The 22,243-nt window shown below is 58.0% G+C and overlaps 1 protein-coding gene across 1 annotated transcript in view; it reads right to left on the reverse strand.

The window, feature by feature from the left end:
* The window catches only part of SCUBE3 (signal peptide, CUB domain and EGF like domain containing 3), a 30,008-nt gene that overhangs the window by 2,370 nt on the left and 5,395 nt on the right, over positions 1 to 22,243 (reverse strand). The window contains exons 2-17 of the mRNA XM_008644773.2: positions 18,639 to 18,761; positions 17,555 to 17,680; positions 14,622 to 14,756; positions 13,545 to 13,670; positions 12,477 to 12,593; positions 6,319 to 6,435; positions 4,659 to 4,781; positions 3,375 to 3,491; positions 2,176 to 2,298; positions 1,850 to 1,984; positions 1,481 to 1,573; positions 1,280 to 1,396; positions 1,040 to 1,201; positions 621 to 796; positions 359 to 548; positions 7 to 80 (exon numbers count right to left, since the gene is read on the reverse strand). Of these exons, the coding sequence (XP_008642995.1) occupies positions 7 to 80; positions 359 to 548; positions 621 to 796; positions 1,040 to 1,201; positions 1,280 to 1,396; positions 1,481 to 1,573; positions 1,850 to 1,984; positions 2,176 to 2,298; positions 3,375 to 3,491; positions 4,659 to 4,781; positions 6,319 to 6,435; positions 12,477 to 12,593; positions 13,545 to 13,670; positions 14,622 to 14,756; positions 17,555 to 17,680; positions 18,639 to 18,761 (2,054 nt within the window). The remainder of the gene's footprint in view (positions 1 to 6; positions 81 to 358; positions 549 to 620; positions 797 to 1,039; positions 1,202 to 1,279; positions 1,397 to 1,480; positions 1,574 to 1,849; positions 1,985 to 2,175; positions 2,299 to 3,374; positions 3,492 to 4,658; positions 4,782 to 6,318; positions 6,436 to 12,476; positions 12,594 to 13,544; positions 13,671 to 14,621; positions 14,757 to 17,554; positions 17,681 to 18,638; positions 18,762 to 22,243) is intronic.

Genomic DNA, 22,243 nt, shown 5'->3' on the forward strand with positions numbered 1-22,243 from the left:
CCGGGGCGGGCGGGAGCCACGGGGACCCGGCTGGCAGGGCTTGAAGCCATCAGCAGAGTGCTGGCCAGGGGGACACTGACCTGCAGGCACAGGCATTGTTCAATCCTAGCACCCCACACGCCCAGGGCTCTCCTGCCCCATACTCAGATCCTCTTCCCCCTCAACCTTGACAGCACCAGTATATCCAGAGCAAGTGCTGCCCTTCCCGGGGTCCCCTCTAAATGATAAACACCCAAACCAGCAACTTCTGTGGGCCCTGGGGATGCTCAAGGCTTTCCTGTCTTCTGGCTAATGGTTGAGGTTGCAGCCCTGGACATCCCCCAGGAGTGCCTCGAGCCCCACCCCATGCCCTCCTTACCTGTGCAGCCGGTGATGTTGGTGGCTCCTACGGGTCCGAAGGTGTCGCCACGGGGGCACAGGTCACAGGAGAGCTGCCCCTCTTTCTCCTGGTAGGTGCCAGGGGGGCAGGGCACGCACTGCTCCGTCTGCCCGTGGTAATAGGTTCCCTGCGAGCAGCTGACTGAGAGCCGGGGGGGACGTCGGTGATGCTGTGGGAGCTGTCACCGCCGGGTCCCCTCGTCACCCCACCACGCTCCTTACCACACTTCCCGGCAAAAAACCGGCCCGCAGCTCTCCTGCCGCTCCGGGGCCACGCTCAGCTTCCGGGCCACCTCGTACTCCATCCCTGCGAAGCGCAGCAGGAACCGCTCCTGGTTGATGGATTTCTTCAGGGCTTTGATGGCTGACTTCAGCTTTTTCTCCACTCTCTGTCGCAGGCAGTGCAGGTTGCAGCTGGCTGGGCGATGCAGAGGGGAATGGGGATACAGGGGGAAACAGGGATGCGGTAAGAAGGGAGGGATGGGTAGGGAAGCCCAGAAGGATTAAAGCCATCCCCCAAACTCTCAGTTGCAAGTGCTACCCAGCACATCCCAATCCGGTGCAAGATGAGGTCTGGTTTGTCTCTCCTTGCTGCACAGGGATGGCATCACGTCCCTGGTCCCACCACCCGTGCCTGCACCCAGGCCAGTGCTGTGCCCACCTGTGATCTCCTCCGGCTTGATCTCTGCCTCGAACTCCAGCGTGATGCGCGTCACCTCTTTGTTGGGGGAGTTGCGAGCCCGGCGCCCCTTCCCCTTCTTGGACGAGTCGCACTTGAGGTTGACAAAGGTGACCTGGCAGTCAGAGCACGGTGCCGAGCCACCTGCGTGCAGGGGACAGGTCAGCACCCCATCCCTGCTGGGGACAGACACCCCCACTGCCCACCACCGTCACACCTCACCTTGCGCCCCGGCCTTCCCGGCCTCCTCCTGCTTGCCCTTGGTCCGCGGGTGCAGGTGGCACTTGGCATCCTTAATCTTGAAGGAAGCCTTTTGCTTGACCGGTGCAGCCACAGTCTCTGAAAGAAAAAGCAGGTGCTCAGCAACCTGGTACGGCCCAGCCACGCTGGTGGCAGCCATGGGCACCCCGGGAGCCCCCTTACCGAGGCACTGCTGGCTGCTGTTGGTGGCTCTCTGCTGGCTGCCCTGCCGCAGGACGGGGGTCCCACAGCTCACCGTGTAGCTGCTGTCGGACTCTGTGAGGGAGGAAGGGGCATTGGCTCTGCCAAGGTGATGCAGGGAGACACGGCCGTGCCGTGGGGGGATGATGCCCAGCACATTGCCATAGAGATCCTGGCAGGGACCTGTCCTGTGGATCCAAAGCCAGCAGCGAGCCCCCCTGAGCAACAACCTCCCTCCCTCACTCAGCCACTGCACTCTGGCTGTGTAGCCACTCCTCTCTCCCCAGTTTGGGCCATGCAGGGAAATGGGGACCCCCCTGCCCATGCTGGTGGTGGTACTGGCACCAGTACCTGGCAGAAATCGGGCCTTGGAGGTGCAGGAAAGGGCACAGCTGTCCTTCTTGCCCATCTTGTTGCAGGTGAGGGTGGCCCGTGGTGGCACCGAACCTGGCAGGCACTTCACCAGCTCCAAGGGACACGCACCAGCTGGTGATGACAATCAGGGATGCCCATGACTGGCACAGGCCAGAGACCCATGAGGGATCCCTGCACCCTGCAGCTCATGGGGGGATTCACCGGGGAGGAGAGGGTGCCAGAGCGTAGCATAGAGACCCCAGCCTGGCATCCCAAACTCCCCAGCTTCCCCAGCAGCCGTGGTGGCTCCTGGCCTGACGTACCCACACAGTCCTTCTTGTTCCAGTGCAGCTTGCAGCCGGCAGGACAGGTACACTGGTAGCTGCCGGGGGTGTTGATGCAGCCGAATTTGCAGCCACCCCGGTTGATGCTGCACTCATCGATGTCTGCGGGGGGAAAGGAAAGAGGCCGTGGCGGGGGTGGGCAGCGGGACTCCCCGGCTCTGACACTGAATCACTGCGTTGTCTCAGGGCTGGGATTCTGGACGGATAAATCCATGCCCAGCCGGGAGAGGGGATCTGCACCAGAGGGCATTTCCAGCAGTGCCGCCTCCCGGCAGCTGTGCCAGCTCCCTGGGGATGAGGGACACCCCGACTCCCCGTGTCCCCAGGTGCTAGGCAGAGATAGGTGCAGCCCATCCAGGCTGAGCCCCGCCCCGGCCCCTTGGGGGCTGCGGGGGGGCAGCAGACGGAGCCGACATGGAAACACTTAGGAACTGAACTCAAAAGGCAGCTGCTCAGCAGCCCTGGTCCCTCTCCTCAGCAGGGACCCTCTGCCCCGGCCTGAAATGATCCCTTCAGGTCAGGGATGGAGCTGCCCCTGCCACAGCCCTCCCTGCCCAGCTCCCCCTCACTGGGGGCATCGGTGGGAGCCATCGATCCCTTTGCTGCAGGGCCACCCCGAGAGAGTCCTGGGGGCTGCGCTGGCTCACGCTGAGTAGTTCAGAAATATGAGGAGGGTCTCTGACCCTCGCCAGCCGGGCAGCACTGGAGCACCCGGGCTCGTCATCCCGGGCCGCCGGCACCGCTGCCACGACACGCTTCGGCAGCCCCTGCAAAGCATGTTTCATCTGCCTGCCCGCTTCCCGGGCGAAGCACGCCCCCGCCCTTGGGAGCTATCTGCCTTGTGAAATTTAAATCAAACCCTTTTGATGTTCCCCTTCCCACCCCGTCACAGCTCCCTGCCAAAAACGCCGGGGATTTCTCCCTCTCTCCCGCTGCAGACAAGTCGCAAATTGTTCCTGTCGCTCCGTTTGAAGTTGCAGACACCAGCGAGTCTGGCTGTGAGCCCTCTCCCTGCCTGGCCTCAGCCCGGGGTAAGCGGGGAACCGACCTTCACCGCGGGCCCTTGGGGCGGGCAGTGCCCCCAGGGCTCCCCGCATCGCTGCTGCCCCACCCCCTGCCCCTCCTTGGGACCCGACCCCCGGCGGGGTGACAGGCTGCCAGCACCCAGCTGGCCCTACCTCCGCAGTGGGTGAGCCCGTAGAGCGTGTAGCCCTTGTGGCAGAGGCACTGGAAGCTGCCGGGGGTGTTGATGCAGAGGTGGTCGCAGGTCCGGTCAAAGGAGCACTCATCGATGTCTGGAGGAAAGGCCAGGGGAGGAGGTGAGAGCTGGCACGGCAGAGGGGCCGTCCCGGGCACGGGGACTGTCCCCTTCCTGCTCCAGTTGCTCCAGCGAGCTGAGGGCTGCACTGGGATGCTGTGGGACCCTGCACTGGTATCCTCCAAGGGTCCAGAACCAGATTGCTCGGGGTACTCAATACCAGGATGCTCCGGGGATCCAACACCAGTATGCTCCAGAACCCTGTGCTCCCCTCCCTCCTTCCCTCCCTCCAAGCTCCTCCTCACCCACTGCACCAGCACCCCCCTCCCACAAGCTCCTACAGCCCTTCTGCACCTCAAATGGGCCAAGCAGGGCCAGCACCCTGTCCCTGGCATGGGAGGGCTGCAAGAGCCCCCGGCTGCTGCCCGTCCAGGGCAGGGAGGGAGCCGGAGGATGCCATGATCAGGAGGATGCCAGGGAGGGATCAGGAATGCTGCGCAGGCAGGTCCTGCCTCGGGGACGGTGCCAGCAATGTCTGCTCGGCCCCGCGGGCACCTCGCCGGGGCAGGGAGGCCCCGGGTGGGAGGTGAGCCCAACATGGTGGGCTGGAGCATCATTTCATTGGCTTCATTAAGTTAATTGCTGCGCTCACGTCAAACTCCCAGAGCACAGAACCTGGACGGAGATGAAAGCAGTGGCAGCCCCGGAGCCTGCCAGCGCCCTCCTTTCCCGGCCGTGTGTTTTCAGGAGGCAATACTCAGGCTCATGCACACCTGCCGTGCTGACCTTGGCCATGCACTGCGGGGGCAGCCCAGTGACCTGCTGGGTTTATGTGGGATGTTGGGACAGGAACAAGAAGGTGGAAGAAGCAGCATGGAGCAGCCAGCTCCCTCTGGAGTGAGCAGGAAGCATCTTCTCCCCACTCCTGCCCTCCAAGAAGTGGGAACCCTGGCATCTGCCTAATTGCTGGCTTTAACTCTGCAAGAGCCCACAAGCCCCCAGCTCTGAGACTGAAAGGCTAAGCCCCAGACCAGAACCTAAATCCAACACTAATCCCGCGAAGGATTTATGCAGTCCACAGGAAAGCCAGAGGAATGAGCAACTGGGGCAGCACTTCTGCAGCAGCAGCAGCCACAGGAGGGTGAGAGACACGGGAGCGCAGGGAGAGGCAGGGCAGGGGGCCTGGGCACTCACTGCCCCTTACCTTGGCAGTTCCTCTCGTTTATGAGCAGCTTGTAGCCCTTCTTGCAGCTGCACTCGAAGCTGCCCACCGTGTTCCTGCAGATGTGGTCACAGCCACCGTTGTTGAGTCGGCACTCGTCAATGTCTGGTGGGGACAAGGGACACCCGTCACGCTCTGGCTGGGATGCTCGGCCAGGAGAGCCCAGTGCTCTCCTCTGGATGCTGTCCCCACCATGAGCTGGCAAATGGAGGAAACCCTTTGGGCTCTGATGGTCACCAGGGGAACGTGGCTGCTGCTTTTCTCTATGTGCTTCTGAGGAGCAAATGTGTGACACTGGGCCAGGCCAGGGCTCTGGGGTTCAGGTCTCCTTGGAAGTGGTGCAAAATGATTAAATTCTGCAGGTCTCAGCATCCCCCAGAGTAGAGCCAGGAGCCCCAAAAAAGCCTCACAGCTGAGTGAGACCACCAGACCAGAGTTTGGAGAGCCACAGGTTTGGGCTGGGGACTGCTTTGGGGGGCCAGGAGTAGCAGGAAGAGAGAGAAAACCAGGAAGGGAGAACCCCCTCCTTCAAAAACAGCCACTCAACAAAATAACTGCTTTTCAGCCCTTGCCTCTCTGCTTGCCATCTCCTTCCTGCCACTAACAAAGCTAAAAAGGATGATGCACAGTAACTGCAAAGAGCCCCAACAACCTGGAAAGAGGCTGGGATGTGGGGTTTTTGGTTGTCTTTCTTGTTTTTCCACTAATCACAAAATTTACTGCTCGAAAACAACCTGTGAAATGGAAGGAGACCAGGAGGAGGCAGCGGCCTGCCCTGTCCCTCCATCCCCCAGTGCTGTGGCAGCAGCGCTGCCTTGCTGGGGCTGAGGCTTTCTTTCTTTTTATGACTGCGAGGGAGCGAGCTGTAAACCCGCCTGCAGCCATAATAAAGCCCCAGACACCGGGGACGTGGCTCCGGGTTATTGCACGTCGCTGGAAACTGCAGAATTGGAGAGGGGTGAATGCTCTGATAAAATAGCAGGGGCAGGGGGTTCTGGAAGCAGTCAACAGGTAGACAGGCAGCCAGCAGCGGGACAGGCTTTCCTCTCGGCTGGGGGCAAGTTCTGAGAGCTGCCAAAAGACACAATGCAGGCACCGGCCAGCCCTGAGAGGGGCAAGTTTGGGGTGCAGGGAAAGCAGCCTGGACTGCCCTGCCTGGCAGGGGCAGGTGGTTGGGGACGTTGCTGGGATGTGCAGCATCTCGGGGTGTTCTCCCCCATGTGGGACATGGCTGGGCAGTGTCCCCCAAGGGACTCGTGCATCTCACAATCCCAGAGCAGGTGTGGATTCCCTGCACATCCAGCCCTTCCAGCTGAGGCAGTGGGATGCAGTGAGATGGGACAGGACCCTCTAGCCCCACAAGGGCCATGCCATTGCCTCCAGATTGATCTGACCCCCTTTTCCTCCTCCGCACAGGCTTCCCAGGGGAGTGGAGCCAAGCATGGTGCCTGCAGCAAGGCATCCCAGTCCCCGTGCTTCCTGTCCCCACCCCATGGATGCAAACACCAAGTCAGTGAGCACTGTGGGCAATGGCGAGCTCAGCTAAATCTGACCCTTTCCTACAGGCACTGAGGACACAACGGGGGTCTGAGGCACCCAGGAGCGAGCAGTGAGCACCCCAGCCCCACTCACACCCACCTACCTTTGCACGTCTTCCTGTCGGGCTGGAGCATGAAGCCCATGGGGCAGCTGCAGTGGACGCCGGTGGCTGCGTCGTGGCACTTGCTGTCACAGCCCCCGTTGTTCACAGCACACGTCTCTGCATGGGAAGGGGAGAGAAAGGCTGGGGTGAGGGACTGGTGTTCAAAAGGCTGGGGGAGTCGCACCACCCAGACGTCCTCCCTGCCACAGCCTGGGAGTGGCAGCGGGTACAAACCTCCCTGCAGAGCCCATGGAAACCGCCCTTGGCTTCTCACACAACAGCAACGAGGCCACAGAGCCGTGAAATAATGAACACATGGGGGCTGGTGTCCCCCACAAACAGGGCCTCATGGAGGCCACCTTTGGCAGCTCCAAAGAGGAGGAATTAAATTTTGCAGGGACAAAGTCGTAGCACTTGTGCAAAGGCAGCCAGAGACAGGTCCCACCAGGAGTGCCCAGGCTGCAGCTCCCAGGGGTGTGGGTGCACAGCCCCAGTCCCCCGGTGAGGTGGCAGGGGGGTTCTGTCCCCTTCACTGCCACCAAGCTCCCAAGCCACAAAGCCTGATCCTGTGCTATCAGTCCCTGACCGTCACCCACTGCTCAGGCACAGTGGCTGGTCCAGCATCTCAGACTAATTTGGGAGACACATCATGTAATTAAAACACACACTCAGAGGCAAGCAGCATCAGTGGAAAAAAAAATCCAATTGAAAAAAAAAAGCTAATTATTTCAGCATTATCAAAGTCAGCTGTTGCTGGTAGGACTAGAAGGGACACTAATTTAAATGAAGCATTTTCAGCTTGACAGCTTCCCTGTGAGATCAATCCTCAATTTCAACCCTAACCACCAGAACAATGGTTTGAAGTGCATTAAGTTGTTCACAAAGGATAATAAAATATTCCTTTCAGAAGGCTGGTTGCTCGGATAAATGAGGCATTTGGGCTTCAAGGAACCCAAGATGAAAATGCCTGGAAGAGATTCCTTGGAAAGAGCAAATCCCAGGTTCTCCTGCTCTTTGCAAGCACCACATGGGGTAGGAATGACTGAACCATCCAACCATTTGCTGCAGGGCTCGGGAGCTGGGATCGCTCTGTGCTCGTCTTGCCACTGCTATTTTTATGATGTCCCATAATAAGAGAACAAAAGGGACCATTTTATGAAATTAATCGCCAGCACAATTACAAAACCTAATGGCAGGGGAAGGATTTCTGCAGATATTATTCCTCCAGCCAGGTCCTTGTGCTTCACGCGGCCCAGCCGTGCCAGGGCCATCCCCTCCCTGCAGCGCGGGGCGGGTGACACCGCGCCCAAGGGAAGGGAAACTTTCTGAAAGCCCAGTGAATCATTTGTTTAATGCCAGCCTTTGTTCCAGCAGCTGATGCAGAAGCAGCCTGGGGACCACAGGGTCACCGCTGAGATGAGACGATTGGCTTGGTTCAGGTGCTGCCAGCGGGATCAGGCTGGAGAAGCAGCTGCAGCAGGGAGGATGGGGCTCTCCAGAGAATGTGGTGCCCTGGGCATATTGTCACCATGCTCACAGCCTCCTCCAGCAGCGCGGTACCCCTCCTGGCCCCTTTACACCTTTGAGAATTTCAGCTGACATTAAAGCCAGTCCCACCCACCATCCCAGGGCAGCTGCCCAGGGTGGCCACTGGGTATGAGCTCAGCTAGCACAGCCAGAGCACCACTGCAAACCCCTCTGCGAAGGGGGGGGACCCTGTCCTGGGCTTGCAGAAAGCTTGGAGAGGGCTGCTGGGGTACCTGTGAGGCCGTGGATGTTGGTGGTGCGGCCGGGCTCCGGAATGGCCCCGGGGAGCAGCAATTGTTCGGCGGAGCTGGCAGCCCAGGGCTGCTCCCAGCCTGGCGTGACTCACCAGCCACACAGGGCTGTGGTGAGGCCTCCATCGATCGGGCAGGGAGAGGACAAAGCTTCACACAAACACACACACACACTCTCAGACTCTTTTCCACCCTCCTCCATCCCAGCTCTGGTCTCACTGCCTGACTGCTGTGCCATGGCACTCCTCGCCCTGCTCAGCACCCTCACTGCAGACACTGTGGCCTCACCTCCACCTTCTCAGAAGTGACAATCTCAGCAGGATGTGATCCCACGAGCCAGAGGGGATAATTCCGCGGTAATCGGAGGAATGACAGCTGGGCTGGCTGGTGCGTGGTGATGGCGCAGATCTGGGGTCCCTCCCTTCTCCCACCCCTGTGTGCAAGGCTCTGCAAGAGCTCCCCAAAAGCTGCAGTCGGCGGTCCCTGTGCTAGTGAGCTGCACTCCCAGAGCTTCTGGACGTGGCAGGAGTTTGCCTGCACCCAGCACATCCAGAAACAAGATTCCCCACGACTAACAAGTTGCTGCACCTTCTGCCTTGATTTCCTTGCAGAGCAGAGGCATCACCTTACCTTTGTGAAGGGTTTGGAAACCCCATGGGGATGCAAAGAAATCCCTGGGGAGGTTCCCAGCCCTGTAAAGGGCTGTTGCAGCCCTGCCATTGCTGCAGCTCTGGGCTGAGAGCCACTGTGCATGGCGAGGCCAAACCCTGGGACACCCTGAAGGTCCCAGAGGGGACCATCCTCGAGCGGGTGGGCTCTAGGAAGGGGTAAATGGGAGTGCACAGCGCAGAGATGGGCACAAGCATCCCCCTCCCCACCACACAGCTGCTGGCAGCCCACTGTGAGCTCCTCCTGGGTGTGGGGGGAAACCACTGCCACAGCCACTGGAAAGCAGATTGTCACCCCCGGCGCCGGGCTGGATCCACCAAAGCAGCGTGAGAGCCCCGTCCCATGCAAGCACAGCGGGGGGAGGGTTCCCTGCTCTGTCCCCCAGCCCAGCCCCAGGCTGGCCTGGTGGGGTTTGGAAGCAGCAGCGGGGCAGGGTTAGTGAGACATGCGGTTAGCGCAGCAGCTCAGCCCCCGAGCCCCGTTATGATCTCGAGAGGAGAGACCATCTACGTTAGACCCCTTCGTAGAGATAGAGAGAACAAAAATATTTACCATTAGAAAACGTCTCAAGGATAACGTGTTGCTGGAAGTGTCTCTCCCCTGTTTAACATTATAAAAAAGTGATTTAGAAACAGTGTCCAGCAGGGAACTTGGTTGGTGTCACACATCAATGGCTTCAACTCTGCTGCCTTTCCAGCCTGGTGGAAACTGTCCCTTTGGGCTTTTTCTCTCCCACCTCCCAAGCATTCCATGTCCCTCAGCCTCTCCAAACCCCCTCCAGCTGTGCTGGGCTGGTTGGAGCCCCATGCGAGCAGGAGAAGCGCGTTATGAGGAGCGTTAGTGCAGCCTGTTAGTCTGGGGAACCAGGTCCTCGCCCTCGTTGGGAACTAAACCAGCACGTGCCAGAGCAGGGGGTGATTGCTGAACGGAGCCATGTGGACACTGTGCAGCCATGGGCTTTGGGAAGGCAACCACATCCCGCCTGTGGCACTTGCACCCCTCGGATTTAGCAGCCAAGCCAGCAGTGAGCCCAAACCCTGGGTGTGCTTGGGCTGCTCAGCCTCACCCGTGGGTCAGTGCACCCTGGCTGTGGGTCCAGAGCTCCCGGCACCGCTCCCAGCACCGCCAGCTCCACAAAGCTGGGGAGCATCAGTGGTGCCGCCGCCAACCGCCTGGGCGTGGGTCAGGAAATCAGCCATAAAATTTGAGCTGGGTTTAGTTTCCTTCTCCATCTAATCATATTTCTTCCCCGTCCACCCCCTCCCACTCCACCAGTGCTTGCCACAAGTGGGGGGGCCGGCGACAGCCCTGCTGCACCCCAAATATAGGTGGGAGGGAACTGCAATGATGCCCTGGAGGGTAAATATTCCTGGAAAGCCAAAATCTGCATCAACTGTGACAGCCGTTTTTGCATCTCCCCACGGGCACTGCACCCTTGGCTGCTGGAGGGCTGTTTTATGTGCTTTTTTTAATTCTTTTTTTTTTTTTTAAAGGCTGCTTTTGGAGCATAAATATAAATATATAAGGTCATCGGCCTCCCCTCCTGGCTCCCCCTCCCCCTCGCGCCTGCAGACATGTTGGGAGCCATTAGCGATGGCCCCTGTGCTCAGAGGCATGTTCCTCATTATCTGCATTTTTAAAAGCAGCAATAAAAAGCGGAAAAATGAAAAACACCGGCCGTGGCCTAATGAAACTGTCACTCAGAGGGGCTGATCGTGCTTCCTGCCGCGTGGTGTGATCTGAAGGGAACCTGGACCAGGGGCCTGTCCCGGCAGCCCATCAAACACACCGCGTACAATTTCAAAGCCCATGGCCCGGGGAACGACTTTGCGTTTCCCCTCACTGGAAACTTTATTCCCCTTGAAATGATGAAATATTTTGGAGGAAATGGGGAAGGGGCGGTGAAGGGGGCAGTGTGGATGGGGGAGGGCTGTTTGCTGTGCCCGAGCCATAAAACAAGAAAGGGTGGTTATAAATATCCGAGCAGGTACCTCGGCTGTAAATCTGCCGGCCGGGCATCCCTGCGGGGCGGCTGCTGGCTCCCAGCGGCTGGAGCACAATCCCGTGGTGTTCCCACGGTGGGGCTGGGGATCGGGAATCCCCCAGGGAATGCAGGAGCTGGGCAGGCCCCTTCCTGTGAGAAGGGATTGCAGAGCCCAAAGGGATGAGACAGGCGTGGTGGTGGGCTTTGGGCTGGTGCTGCTCCTAAAATCCTCTAGTGCAGTGTTTGATTTCCCCTGGAAAGGTGGACAAGGGGAGAGCTCAAAGGGATGTGCTGGCTCTGGTGGGAGATGCCTTCCCAGCAGTACAATGGAGGGCTTGGAGACAAAGAGGGAAACTTTGGCCAAGGACAAAAAGATGAGTGATTTCGGAAACCCCCAAATCCCACCCTCACACCTGTGGTACCCAGGGTCTGAGTGCAGAGACACCCCCACACCCAGCAAACTGATGCTCTGAAGCATCCCCCAAGTCATGAGATGCTTTGGAGAGCTGCTCTCACCCCCAACACCCAACAGATCAGGAGCATCCTTGGTCCCAAAGCTGCTCAAGTCAGATGCCACATGCAGGGCCCTTCATCCAGGAGGAACCTGCCAGCTGACACACCCGGGGTCCTGAGGTCCCCGTTGGAGGAGGTCTCCCCACCCAGGCACAGCAACAACCCCCTGGGAGGGTCCTCAGAGATGGGACATGACGCAATGGCTGTGGGAGCAAACACGAGGACGGCGGGGACCAGGGGCTGTGAGCGCCTGCCAGCAGCCAGGAGGGATTGGGATCCATCCTGGGAGCGGGCTGGGGGACAGTGGTGACATTAAGGCAGCAGTGAGCTGACAGGCAGGAGGGCTTTGCTGGGGGCTCAGCCCCAAACATCCCTCAAGCTGGCAGGGAGCAGCCAGGGGCTCAGAGGGGATCCTCTGCCCTGAGGACGGAGCCGTCTGTGGAAAGCACGGAGGGTTTTCTGTTCAGGCACAGCAGGGACATGGGGAGCCAAAACCTCCCTTGCTTTCAGTTCCTTTTTCTTTTTCATTTTGCAATAAGAACTCAAATGTCTCAAGCAATTGTGGACTTAATCACTCCCCAAATATAACATTTTTTAAATCAAAGCAGCTGTTAAACAGCACAAGCATATGAAACCAGTAAAACTTCTATCTCTGCTTGATGTTTTACAATTTGAAAACACACACAGGAAAAGGACAATTCTGGGGGTGGTTGAGTTGTCAGGTTGCTGGGGTTTTGGTTTTGTTCTTTTTTTTTGCAAGACAATTGTTCCTGAGCCAAGGCCCCACAATACCAAGTCGGAACAGATTGCTGTGGGCAAACCTGCCCCCTCCATGTCCCTCCTCAAAAGCTGCCACTGACAGCGACAGTAACAATTCCTAGGGTGGGGACATCCTCACCACTCTCTCTTCAGCAGCACAGAGGCAGGCAGGGATCCCTGCCTGCACCCCAGCACAGCAACCTGTCCCCAGGTATCCCCTCAAGCACCACCAAGACCACTTCTGGTCCCTGTGGCTGAGCAGAGACACATCCCTGCACTCCGCGGGTACCGCAGCATCCCTCACACACACGCTGAGCTTCCCGCTCTCAGCAAAAGGAAATCGCCGCATCCCCAAGGCTTGGGAAAAACCCTTCACAGGCCAAGGACAAATCACCCAGGGAGGAAGACGAGCCATCCCACACCCCAACCCACGTGCAGGTGATGGCCTGACCTACCTATGCACGTCACCCCGTCCGAGTGCAGCAGGATTTTGACGTGGCAGCCGCACTTGGGCCCCTGGTCGGTGTCATCGCAGGTGTGCTGGCAGCCCCCGTTCCCGTAGTTGCAGGTCACTGTGGGAGCAAAGCACCGGTGTCACCATGGCCCCAGCTCCTCCTGCCTGGCATCCACATGCAGTACATAAAGCTGGCTTGGAAACACCTCGTCTGTACCTGCAGACTTCCCTCCCTCCTTCCCTTCCTCCTCCCTCCCTCCTTCCCTCACAGATAATTCCTAAAGCCCTTCACTTTCCCTGTGGGATCTTGGCAGATGCAAACTGCCATGTGGTTTCTCATGTCTTCCCTCTGCATGTCTGCTAAATGCCACCAGTGGAGTCCGAGCAAAGGGGATGGTTGACCCTGACCCTTAATCCAGTGCTATAGGGAAAGGGTGAAACTTTCCTGAGCTCTGGAATGACACAGGAGCTTTTGGGAATCCTTGCCAGCCCTCCCCGGGGGGCAAGGTGTGCTCTTCATTTAGCTTAGAGGGAAAGTAGGCTTATAGGATTAAACCTCCATTTCATCAGCGATTTTACATGTTTGCTGCACACAGCAAATGAGAAACAAAATAAAAATAATTGCATAAACACACACATATCTATTTAATAACCCTGGCACTGCCAGTGGGATGCTGGCAGGAGATCAGACAGGCTGAGAGCACCACAACCCCCAGGGAGAGGATTCCTGCGCTCCTCACATGCCGATTGCACTCTCCCTGTTCGCCTCCCCTTTGGAAAGTGAAACACTGGGACAAGAACAGGGGATGCTGAGCCTCTGGGACCCCCTTGAACTGCCATTTCAGCCTGGTCATATAAGGACACCACATCTCATGGCAAAGGGGGCTGCCAGAAGCATTGCCTGTAAAGGCAACAGAGGCAGAGCTGAGCATGCTGAGCTTCAGGCTCAACGAACTAACTGCTATCACGGGGTCACGGCTTTGCTGCAGGGGCAGGAGGTGTCTGTGCCATGGGGACAGGGTTAGGGGGTCCCTGGGGGCCGTATCCCCAGCCCTGGAGTGCTCCTTACGTTTGCAGTCACGCTGGTTCTTGGTGAGCTCGAAGCCGGGACGGCACTCGCAGGCGATGCCCCCTTTGGGAGTCTCCCGACAGATGTGGGCACAGCCGTGGTTCTTGTTCATGCAGTTCATGCCTTCTAAACGAGAAAAGGAAGCAAAGAAATGCTCCAAAAGCTGCTGGCACTAGTCAGCAGTGGCAGAAGGACGTCTGAGGTGGGATGAGATGGGGAAATGATGGCAAGGAGGGGAAACCTTGTCAGTGAAGACCTTGTGGGGACAGGATAACCCTGGCCAGCTCCTGGCACAGAGATGCTTGGAAAGGTGGACAAAACCACCTGTGAGCCTTCAGCCTTTGATCCCTCCCATCTTGGGTGAGACCCTGCTCCCACATCTCGAGGTGGCTTTAAACCCCATTGAGCTCAACACCCAGCACCTGCATCCCTGTTCCCAGCAGGGACCACCCACTGTGGCACCGGGAGGAAGGAGCAGCCAGCTCATCCCTCTTGGACATGCAAGGATGGGGACACAGGAGATGCCGCTGCAGCTGCTCAGCCATCCTGGGCAGGGAAAGATTCCTGGGGAGCTGGAGTGACCAACACAGCTGGGAAGGAGAAGGAGGAAAGCAAAAACACTCAGCTGGCTTTGCCAAGCAGCAGAGATAAAAATCAGCAGAGACGCAAAAATCTCTCATTTCCTCCTATTTTGGCTAAGAGCTTGCTCCAGACGGCAACAATTTAGAGCTGATACCGAGACGAAGGGCTCAGTGCTGTGCAAGACCTGGCAGGGGAAGATGTGTCTCTTAAGGTGGTGTGAGGAACTCCAGGTCCTTCCATTTATCAATAAGTTGCTCTGGGCATAGGATTAATATCCCTTGTTCAGTATTGCTGTGCAGGGACCTGCAAGGATTTTGCTGCAGGACATTATCACCTCTCCCAACGTGTTTGTCATAGATTCAAACCTGCCACACCACAAACCCAGCAGCAGCACCTAAACACGGGCAGGAGTGGCCAGAGGTGACAGAGGACAGACCTGCCTGGTAAATGCAGGGATGAAGGGTGCCCCGGGGTGTGGAACTGCTGAGCACTGACCTTCAGGGCGCTGGATGCAGGTGTGCTGGTTGTCACTGAGGAAGAAGCCCTCCCGGCAGAAGCACTCGTAGCTGCCCATCATGTTGACACAGGTCTGCTGGCACCCACCGTTGCCCTCCGAGCACTCATCCAGGTCTGCAGAGGGAAGGCGGCAGGGGGTGAGCACAGCTGCTTGGCACACCAAGGCCATGGGGACCGGGTGGGACAGATCTGCTGGGTAGCAACCTACTGCTGCCTTACATCTGTGATCCCGCAGCTGGAGGAAAGGGGAATGCTTGATAATGCAGGGGATGAAGGCAAAGCACAGCAGGAGTGGGTGCAGGGATCATACAGCTTCCCTGACTCATGGCCTCATTTTACAGAAGGGAACACCAGACCACAGAGAAAGGGGCTTTCCTTGTCTCAGAAACCCCAAAGCACCCAGGATGCTCATCCAGGATGCTGGCTGGGGCCCGGCCCCGCCCCCAGCCCCTCGGAGCTTGTTGCCAGCTGGGGATGCCTGCACTTCATTAGGAGGAGCTGGGAAACCTTAACCCAGAGCAGGGATAATTACTTGTAAGGAGACTCGCATCCCCTGCCCTGCTGCTCGGCTGCCCTCACACCTGTTTTGGTTTAACAAGCCAAGGCTGGAAGGGGCTGAGCTGTGGCCCCGTGGCAGCAGCAATGCCCTCGCCCCAGGCTGCTCCTGCTCCAGCCCTGCAAATCCTGCGTTTAATGAAGAGTAACTGCCCATTGCTCTCTCTAGAGGCTTTTTGGGGACAGTGGTCCGAGCTGAACTCACCAGCACCCTGAGGTGCCAGAGCAACCAGGACGCCGGGCTTGGGCAGAGACAAATCTGTGCCGTGGCCGTCCCTTGCCCCCTCTGCCCGTGGTGCCGGGTGATGGTGTCGGGCCGGGAAGTGAGGGGCCCCATGCCAAAGAAAACGTCCTGTGAACTCGAGCGTTGCAGAGCCGCGGCTGAGGGGAAACCTGAGCCCCGCCAGCATTGCCCACCGGAAACGCCGGAATAGCGGCTCGGTGACGGCACGCGCCAGGGGCTCCCAGGCCCCCCAGCACCGGCCCCCTCCCCAAACAGCGCAACACGCACCAAAACCCCTTGTTTTTGGACAAAATGGATGGACAGATGGATGCCCGAGCAGTGTGGGTGCCTTGCACTGTGCTCCAGCCCCTGGCAAGCCCTGAGGGGACGCTCAGAAATATCAAAGCAGGGCTGCAGCTCCAGCTGGAAATGGCCAGGCATCGGAGCCAAGGAGCACCCCACAAACTTGTTATCTTGGAAAGGAGGTATTGAAAACACCCTCTCACCCACAGGGCAGTGAGGGCTGATACCTGGGCTGCAGCCAGGCACAAAGGGACGTCCTCTGTGATGGCGGGAAGCTTATGGCTTCCTCCAATGCTCATCACAGCCAAGCTATGTCCTGCAGATGCCAATAACTCTCCTCAAATCCTCCCGCTTAGAACAAGGGCTTAATGTCTTGCAACTTCTCCTTCCAGCTCTGCTCAAAAATGAGGAGGCAGCCATTCAAACCCGATGGCTGAAACGAGACTCCGCCGCTCTAATACCTGTTTTATTAAACACAACAGAGATGGGCAGAAACCAGCAGAGCCTGTGTCAGGACGGGGGCTTGAATTCCTGTCCTGGTTCAAAAGGTCGCCCAGGGTGGGCAGTGGAGGGGCCTGTGGACTCTGGTGGGCACGTACCCTGATCCCCCTCCAGCACAGCTCCTGCCCATGGCACTGGCAGAGCCTGGGCACAACACGCTGCTTTGCTCTACTTCTCTTTCTTTTGACTAAAAGGGAACGCAGGCAGGCTGGGCCAAGCGCGTCAGGATCAGGGATGAGGTGCTGGGATGAGCTAAGGAAGGGCTCAAGGTGGGAGCCAGCATGCTCCCCCCACATCCCTGCTTGCCCGGCTGCTCCCCAGCCATCTCCATCCCCTCCCACCCAACTCTGTAAACACATGACGTCCAGCTTTCCTTTCTTCTCCTCGGGCTCATCCTCCCCCGGGAGAGGAAGGCAGAGCCGCCCGCCCGCGCCTCCTCCCAGCTGTGTAAATCTCCCCCCTCCCCGAGGAGACTGCAAAGATCCCGGTGATGGTGGTTAATGCAAAGCGTATGTGTCCATAATCCCTTCCCCCTCCTCCTCCTCCCAGTGATGAGCTCATTAATGACCCCTCTGCAGACACTAATTAGAAAATAGCATGAGCTCCAGGCGGAGGGGAGGCGGGCGGCTCCGTGCCCCGGAGCTCCCACCGCAGATGCCGCGGGAGGAAGCGGGTGACGGGCGCGGGCAGCTCGATGGGCCCCGGGGCTCTGACGGGAGCTTTGGCTCCGCCGCGGCCGGATGGAGTTTGGGGCGGGGGGAAGGGGCAGGGGGGGGGCGGCGGCGCGCGCAGATGCCGGGTTTTTCTTGGCCCGGGGATTATTTATCCAGTCCCTTCGCTGGTTCCCATCCCCACCATATTTGCTATTAACTCATCTATTTTTGCAGGTGCAGGGCTGACCTAAGGCACGAGCGGAGAGAGTGGCAGGGGCCCGGGGAGCGGGCACGCAGCGCTGCGGGCCCGGCTGCTTGTCGCAGCAGGATGCGGCTGGGGGGAGCCTGTGCCTCACCCCCAGCAAGCCCAAACCCAACTCTCCCAGTTCTGCCTTACCCCAACCCTCCCAGTCTATGGATAAACCCACAGAGCGAGTTTTTCTCCCAGCATGGAGCATCCTTCCTTGGCATCACCCCCGTGTAATGGGGAGCAATCCTGTCCCCGGAGAGCCATTGAAGCACAGGACATGCCTGCAGCCAGCTTAATGCCCTGGGAGTGCCACCACGGTTCTGTGGCTCTGCAGCAGGTCTTGGGAAGTGCCCAGCAAAGAAAGCCAGCAGGTTGGTCCCAAGGTGCTGGAGCAGCTGAGGAACTGCAATGCACCGACATCCCTCACCTAAGCAGTTGTGGCCATCGTGCGCCAGGCGGAAGCCGTCGTAGCAGGTGCAGCGGTAGTTGCCGGGGATGTTCACGCACTCGTGCACGCAGCCCGCGTTGTCTTCCCGCTCGCACTCGTCAACGTCTGGGGAGAAGAAGGGCAGGAGAGCTGCAGGGCTGCCCCCGCTGCTGCCCCCCATGGGTGCTGCTCCCTGCATCCAACATCTTTGCCACCCAGCTGGTAACGTGCCCTGGGGTCTTCTGCTCTCTCTGCATATTCCAGCAGGTCCTCAGCTCCATTATCACCTGCAGCACCCCTCCAGACCCTACAAAAACATCCCCATTCTTCCCAGTCTAGATGCTGGACCCCCAGCCAACCCAGGGTCTTACAGCCTTAGCTTGGTGCAGAGTGCTGGGAACCTCTTGGGATTTGCCGGGGTGCTGGCAGAGCAGCCCATCTCCATGGCAAAGCCCTGCAGTGCCTGGAGCGCTTTAATCCCTCTGCTGTTTGTACTCAGCCCATCCTGACCCTGAACCTGCTCCAAGCAGAGCTGGGAATTTTTCCCCTGCCCCAGTCCCGCTTTCCTGCTGCTGCTGCCCCAAGGAACCCATTTTCTTTCCATTCCCCACTGAGTTGTATCTATATATAGATATATGCCTATACCTATGTCAATATCTCCATTTACACCTATATCTACATCTATATTGGTATCTACACCATCTATATCTCTGTTTCTATATCTTATTTTTCAGTTTCTTATGTTTTAGCTGCTAATGCATTTCTGCAGCCTTGGGGTCAGAAATCCTGCAGGAAAATAAGCCCAGCTTTGTTCAAAACAAGACCCAAGTGACCCTTCATGGGCAGCCCCAACCATGCCAGGACAATGGCACCGGCAAGGACAGTCGGAGTCCTCTCTGTCCCCATGCACTGTCAACAGGCCAGGAGTTTGGGGCATGAAAGGGGAATAAAAGGTTTACAATGGGCTGGGGTAAACAAGTGGTCTTTTTGCATGGGCCAACGCTGATGAGCCACCGCTGGCCTCTGACCAGCCAGGCTGTCACTCGCCAGCAAGGCTCCAGCTCTGACAGCGGCGTGTCCCTACCTTTGCAGTGCTTCCCATCCCCGGTGTAGCCGGACTTGCAGATGCACTTGTAGGACTTGGGGGTGTTCTGGCAGATGGCGTCGATGTGGCAGTTGTCGGTGCCCTCCACGCACTCATCAACATCTGCAAGAGGACAGGTCAGGGGAGCAGTGGGGAGAGCCTGGGACCTCTACCCCCTGTCCCCATGGGAGCCACCGCCCAAGGTGATGGATCCCAGCAGCCTCCAGCTCCTCAACCAGCCCTGATGCAGTGGATGATGGGCTCTGGACATGGTGAATCGCTGGGTCCACTCCCAAACAGCACAACCTGTGTCCCCTCTTGGACACATCACCCTGAGACTCCCTGGCCCTTTCATGTGTCTGATGATAGGAAATGCTGCTCCAGCGCTCCTAGTCCAGGCTGGAGCCAGCCCAGGCAGAGGTGAAAGTCTCTGTCTCCAATTAGGCACCCAAATAATCATCATCGCTTTCTATTCTTAGGCACCAAGGAATGTGCACAATTTAGCAGGGACCACACTAAATAAACCTGGGAGCCAGGAGTGAGAAGCAGAAGAGAGAACAGGGGAAAAACATCAAGGCTTCCTTGGGGGCATGGACAAAATTTGCATCATCCCCATCCCCTGTTGCCCCTCAACCCCCTTCTCTGGGATGCAGTGCCGTGGTACTCAGGATATCACATCCAGAGCTCCATGTGCTGGCGATGGCCTCAAGCAGCAATGCCCAAGGGCTTGCTGTGACAGGAGGTCGTGGAGTGGAGGTTTTAACGGTATTTGGGAAATGGAGAAGCCTCGAGCACATGGAGTGGAGGTTTGTGAGCAAAAGGCTGTTCAGCTGACTCTCACTGCCTTCCTTCCCTGCTCTGGCAGTCAGGGAGATGTGGTGCCCTGAAGCGGGCACATCCCCTCCCTGGCTGCCAGTGCCTGGAGATCAGTCGGGGGCTGAGCATCACCCGCAGCCCCTCAGGTATGGGCAGGGCTCCCAGAGCAGCCCAGGCTCCAGCTCCACCGGCACGTGGGGAGCACCAGCGCTGCTCCTGCAGGGATTTGCTTCCACCTCCTCTCACAGGGATAGGAAGCTTGTCACTGGGGAAAGGGGACCTGAGAGTCCCTCCAGCTTTCCTGTATCCCCTCAGGAGGCATGTGAGGCTTCAAAGCTTTCAGCTGCCTTTAAAAAACTGCTTTTCAGCAGCCCCAAGAACAGAAGTGCTCCAGGAGGTCTCCAGAGACCCAAAACATCCCTGCAAGCGGTGGGCGGGCAGGCAGCCCTGCAGCTCCGCGGGACAGGGGCCACGGCCGCGAGAACGCCAGCCCGAGCCCTGTCCCGGCCACCCCGGCGGCTCTTTGCCGGGAGATGTGAGTCACCCGGCCGGGAGGAGGAGAGCTTTGTCTCTGCACCAGGGAGGCGGCACGTGCCTGCGCATTGTATAAATATTTACAGCCCGCATTCATATTTGTTATTTGACATTAGCCATGGCCCGCGGCCACCACGGCCTCCCTTGGGCCATTAATCACCGGCTGGAGGCTGACCCACCACGGTGGGGACGATGGAGGGATTGCACGGGGAGCAGGGCCCTGCTCCTGGCTGGCACCTACAGCAGCCATGGCACTGGTCACGGTGCCACGGTGCTGCGGCCACCCCAGCAGCCAGCGTCATCACCTGCCTGTGCCAGGGGTCCCATGGGGCTCTTGTCCCTTCGAGGAGCTGAGTGTGGCTGTTCAGCATCCCAGTGACTTCGCCTCAGGCTCCTGCATCCCTCACTGGGCTCCCAGAGGGGTGGTGGGAGGTCGTAGCACTGGAGCAGGGAGATGTGGGGGGATGCCACGTGCTGGCCACAATGTGCGTGGGAACTCAGCAGCAGCAAAGCTGATGCTGACCCAAAGATCTACTGAATCTGCAGATCCTGGCCCTGGCCCTGCATGGTTGGGAACCCCCCTTCAGATGTTCCCCCAAAGTCATAAATCACGTGATGCTTTGAGTCATGGTGCCAAGGTGACAGTTGTCAGGTCTGGCACCCTGGGCACCCACCCTGGCACACAGGTGGGGACCAGCACCCAAACTGTACAGACCATCCATCAAACCCCATCTCCTTCCCCTAAAAACACTCAAAACAAGAAGCATCCACCAGGCATCAATCACATCATTGAAACTTTCCCAGCCTTTTGCCAGGAATCTCACTTTTGGGGGAGTTTTATTTCCTATTTCTTTTTCCTTCTGCACTCTCAAACTCAAGACCACGAACAACATGCATGAGGCACTGAAGGCACCTCTGGCCCCTTCCCACTCACACATGTATAGCATCTTTTTTTTCCATCTTTTTTCTTTTTTCCCATTCTGTAACTTCAAAAGTTCTCTAACTTTGGAAAGATTACACAGCAGCAAAAGTACAAAAGAAAACATTATCAGTTTTCCACTCTGTAATTTTTCCAAAGCTGGAGTCATTCCGAAAGGTTACAGGATTATGAAAAAAATAAAAAGAAAATGAAAAAAAAGTGTGTTTGTGGGAAGAATGAGTAAATACCCTCCTTGGCACCCCAGGAGCTGTCCTGGGATTGGCAAAGATCCCAATTTTAGAATGCTGAAATTTTGGCTCCTTCAGAAATGATGTAGTGAATTAGAGTAAAACCCTCTGAAAAACTCAATTTTTAGCATTTTTGTCAACGCAAGCAACATTTTCCCATGAAAGGGAAGGTTTTCTCTCAGGGCAGCTGGTTTTTCCTGCAGGAGAATTTTCTCCATCCAAAAGGCTGCCTGTGGCCTTACTGCAGGTGCTTTGAGTTGCTGCCACCATGTGAGAGGGGTCATCTTTGAGACAAGTGAAGATATTTTTTTTTAAATAAAAAATCGTTATTGATGTTCCTGTCCCTATTTGCTCTCAGAAGTTCCTCACTGGGGTGTGCCCTTCTTGTCCCCCTGCTCCAGGGGACCTGCTCCAGACAAGGTCCCAAATCCAGGTGGGCTTTCTGGAAGGTTTGCCAGTCCCCCTGCAGACCCGTACCCCTACAGCCCCTCCATCTCTTCCTTCCACAAATAACCAAAAAGCGCTGTTTTTCACCCACAGCTGCCTGAAATGAGCCCAAACCGGGCAGCGCAGATGGCCACATCATGCCTCAAATCCCTGGCACTGGGGAATTCTGCACCCCAGTGGGGAATTTGGTTTTGATGAAGATGTTGAGTCTCGCTGGGGACCGCAGGTTTCGCCCACGGTGGCCCCGCTCCCTGCCCAGCCCCATGCCCCTGTCCCACTGCGCTGGGGCTGAGCAGGGCTCCTCAGAGGGCAGGAGCATCCCTGGCACGGCCATCGCCGCGGGCTGCGGCGAAGGGCAGGAGGTTGCGGCGCTCGCCCCGCGCCTCGGGCCATGTTTTTTACTCCGTTGTGGGTGGGATTTTCCAGCGCTGGCTGTTGGGCCCCGTTCCGCTCCAGCTGCAGCTTTATTCTCCATTTCAAAGGCAGCGGAGGCAGACGGTTTCAACGCCACTGCCATTTCGAGCGTGCCAAAAGCGGGGAGACCGCCACCTCCCCGGGACCGGCGCGCACCCACCGGGAGCCGAAGGGCTTTGACCGAGGGCCAGCGGGGGAGGCGGTGGCAGAGCCCACGGACACCCGGG

Source organism: Corvus brachyrhynchos, unplaced genomic scaffold, assembly GCF_000691975.1.
Source record: "Corvus brachyrhynchos isolate BGI_N302 unplaced genomic scaffold, ASM69197v1 scaffold72, whole genome shotgun sequence".
NCBI classification, from domain to species: Eukaryota; Metazoa; Chordata; class Aves; order Passeriformes; family Corvidae; genus Corvus; species Corvus brachyrhynchos.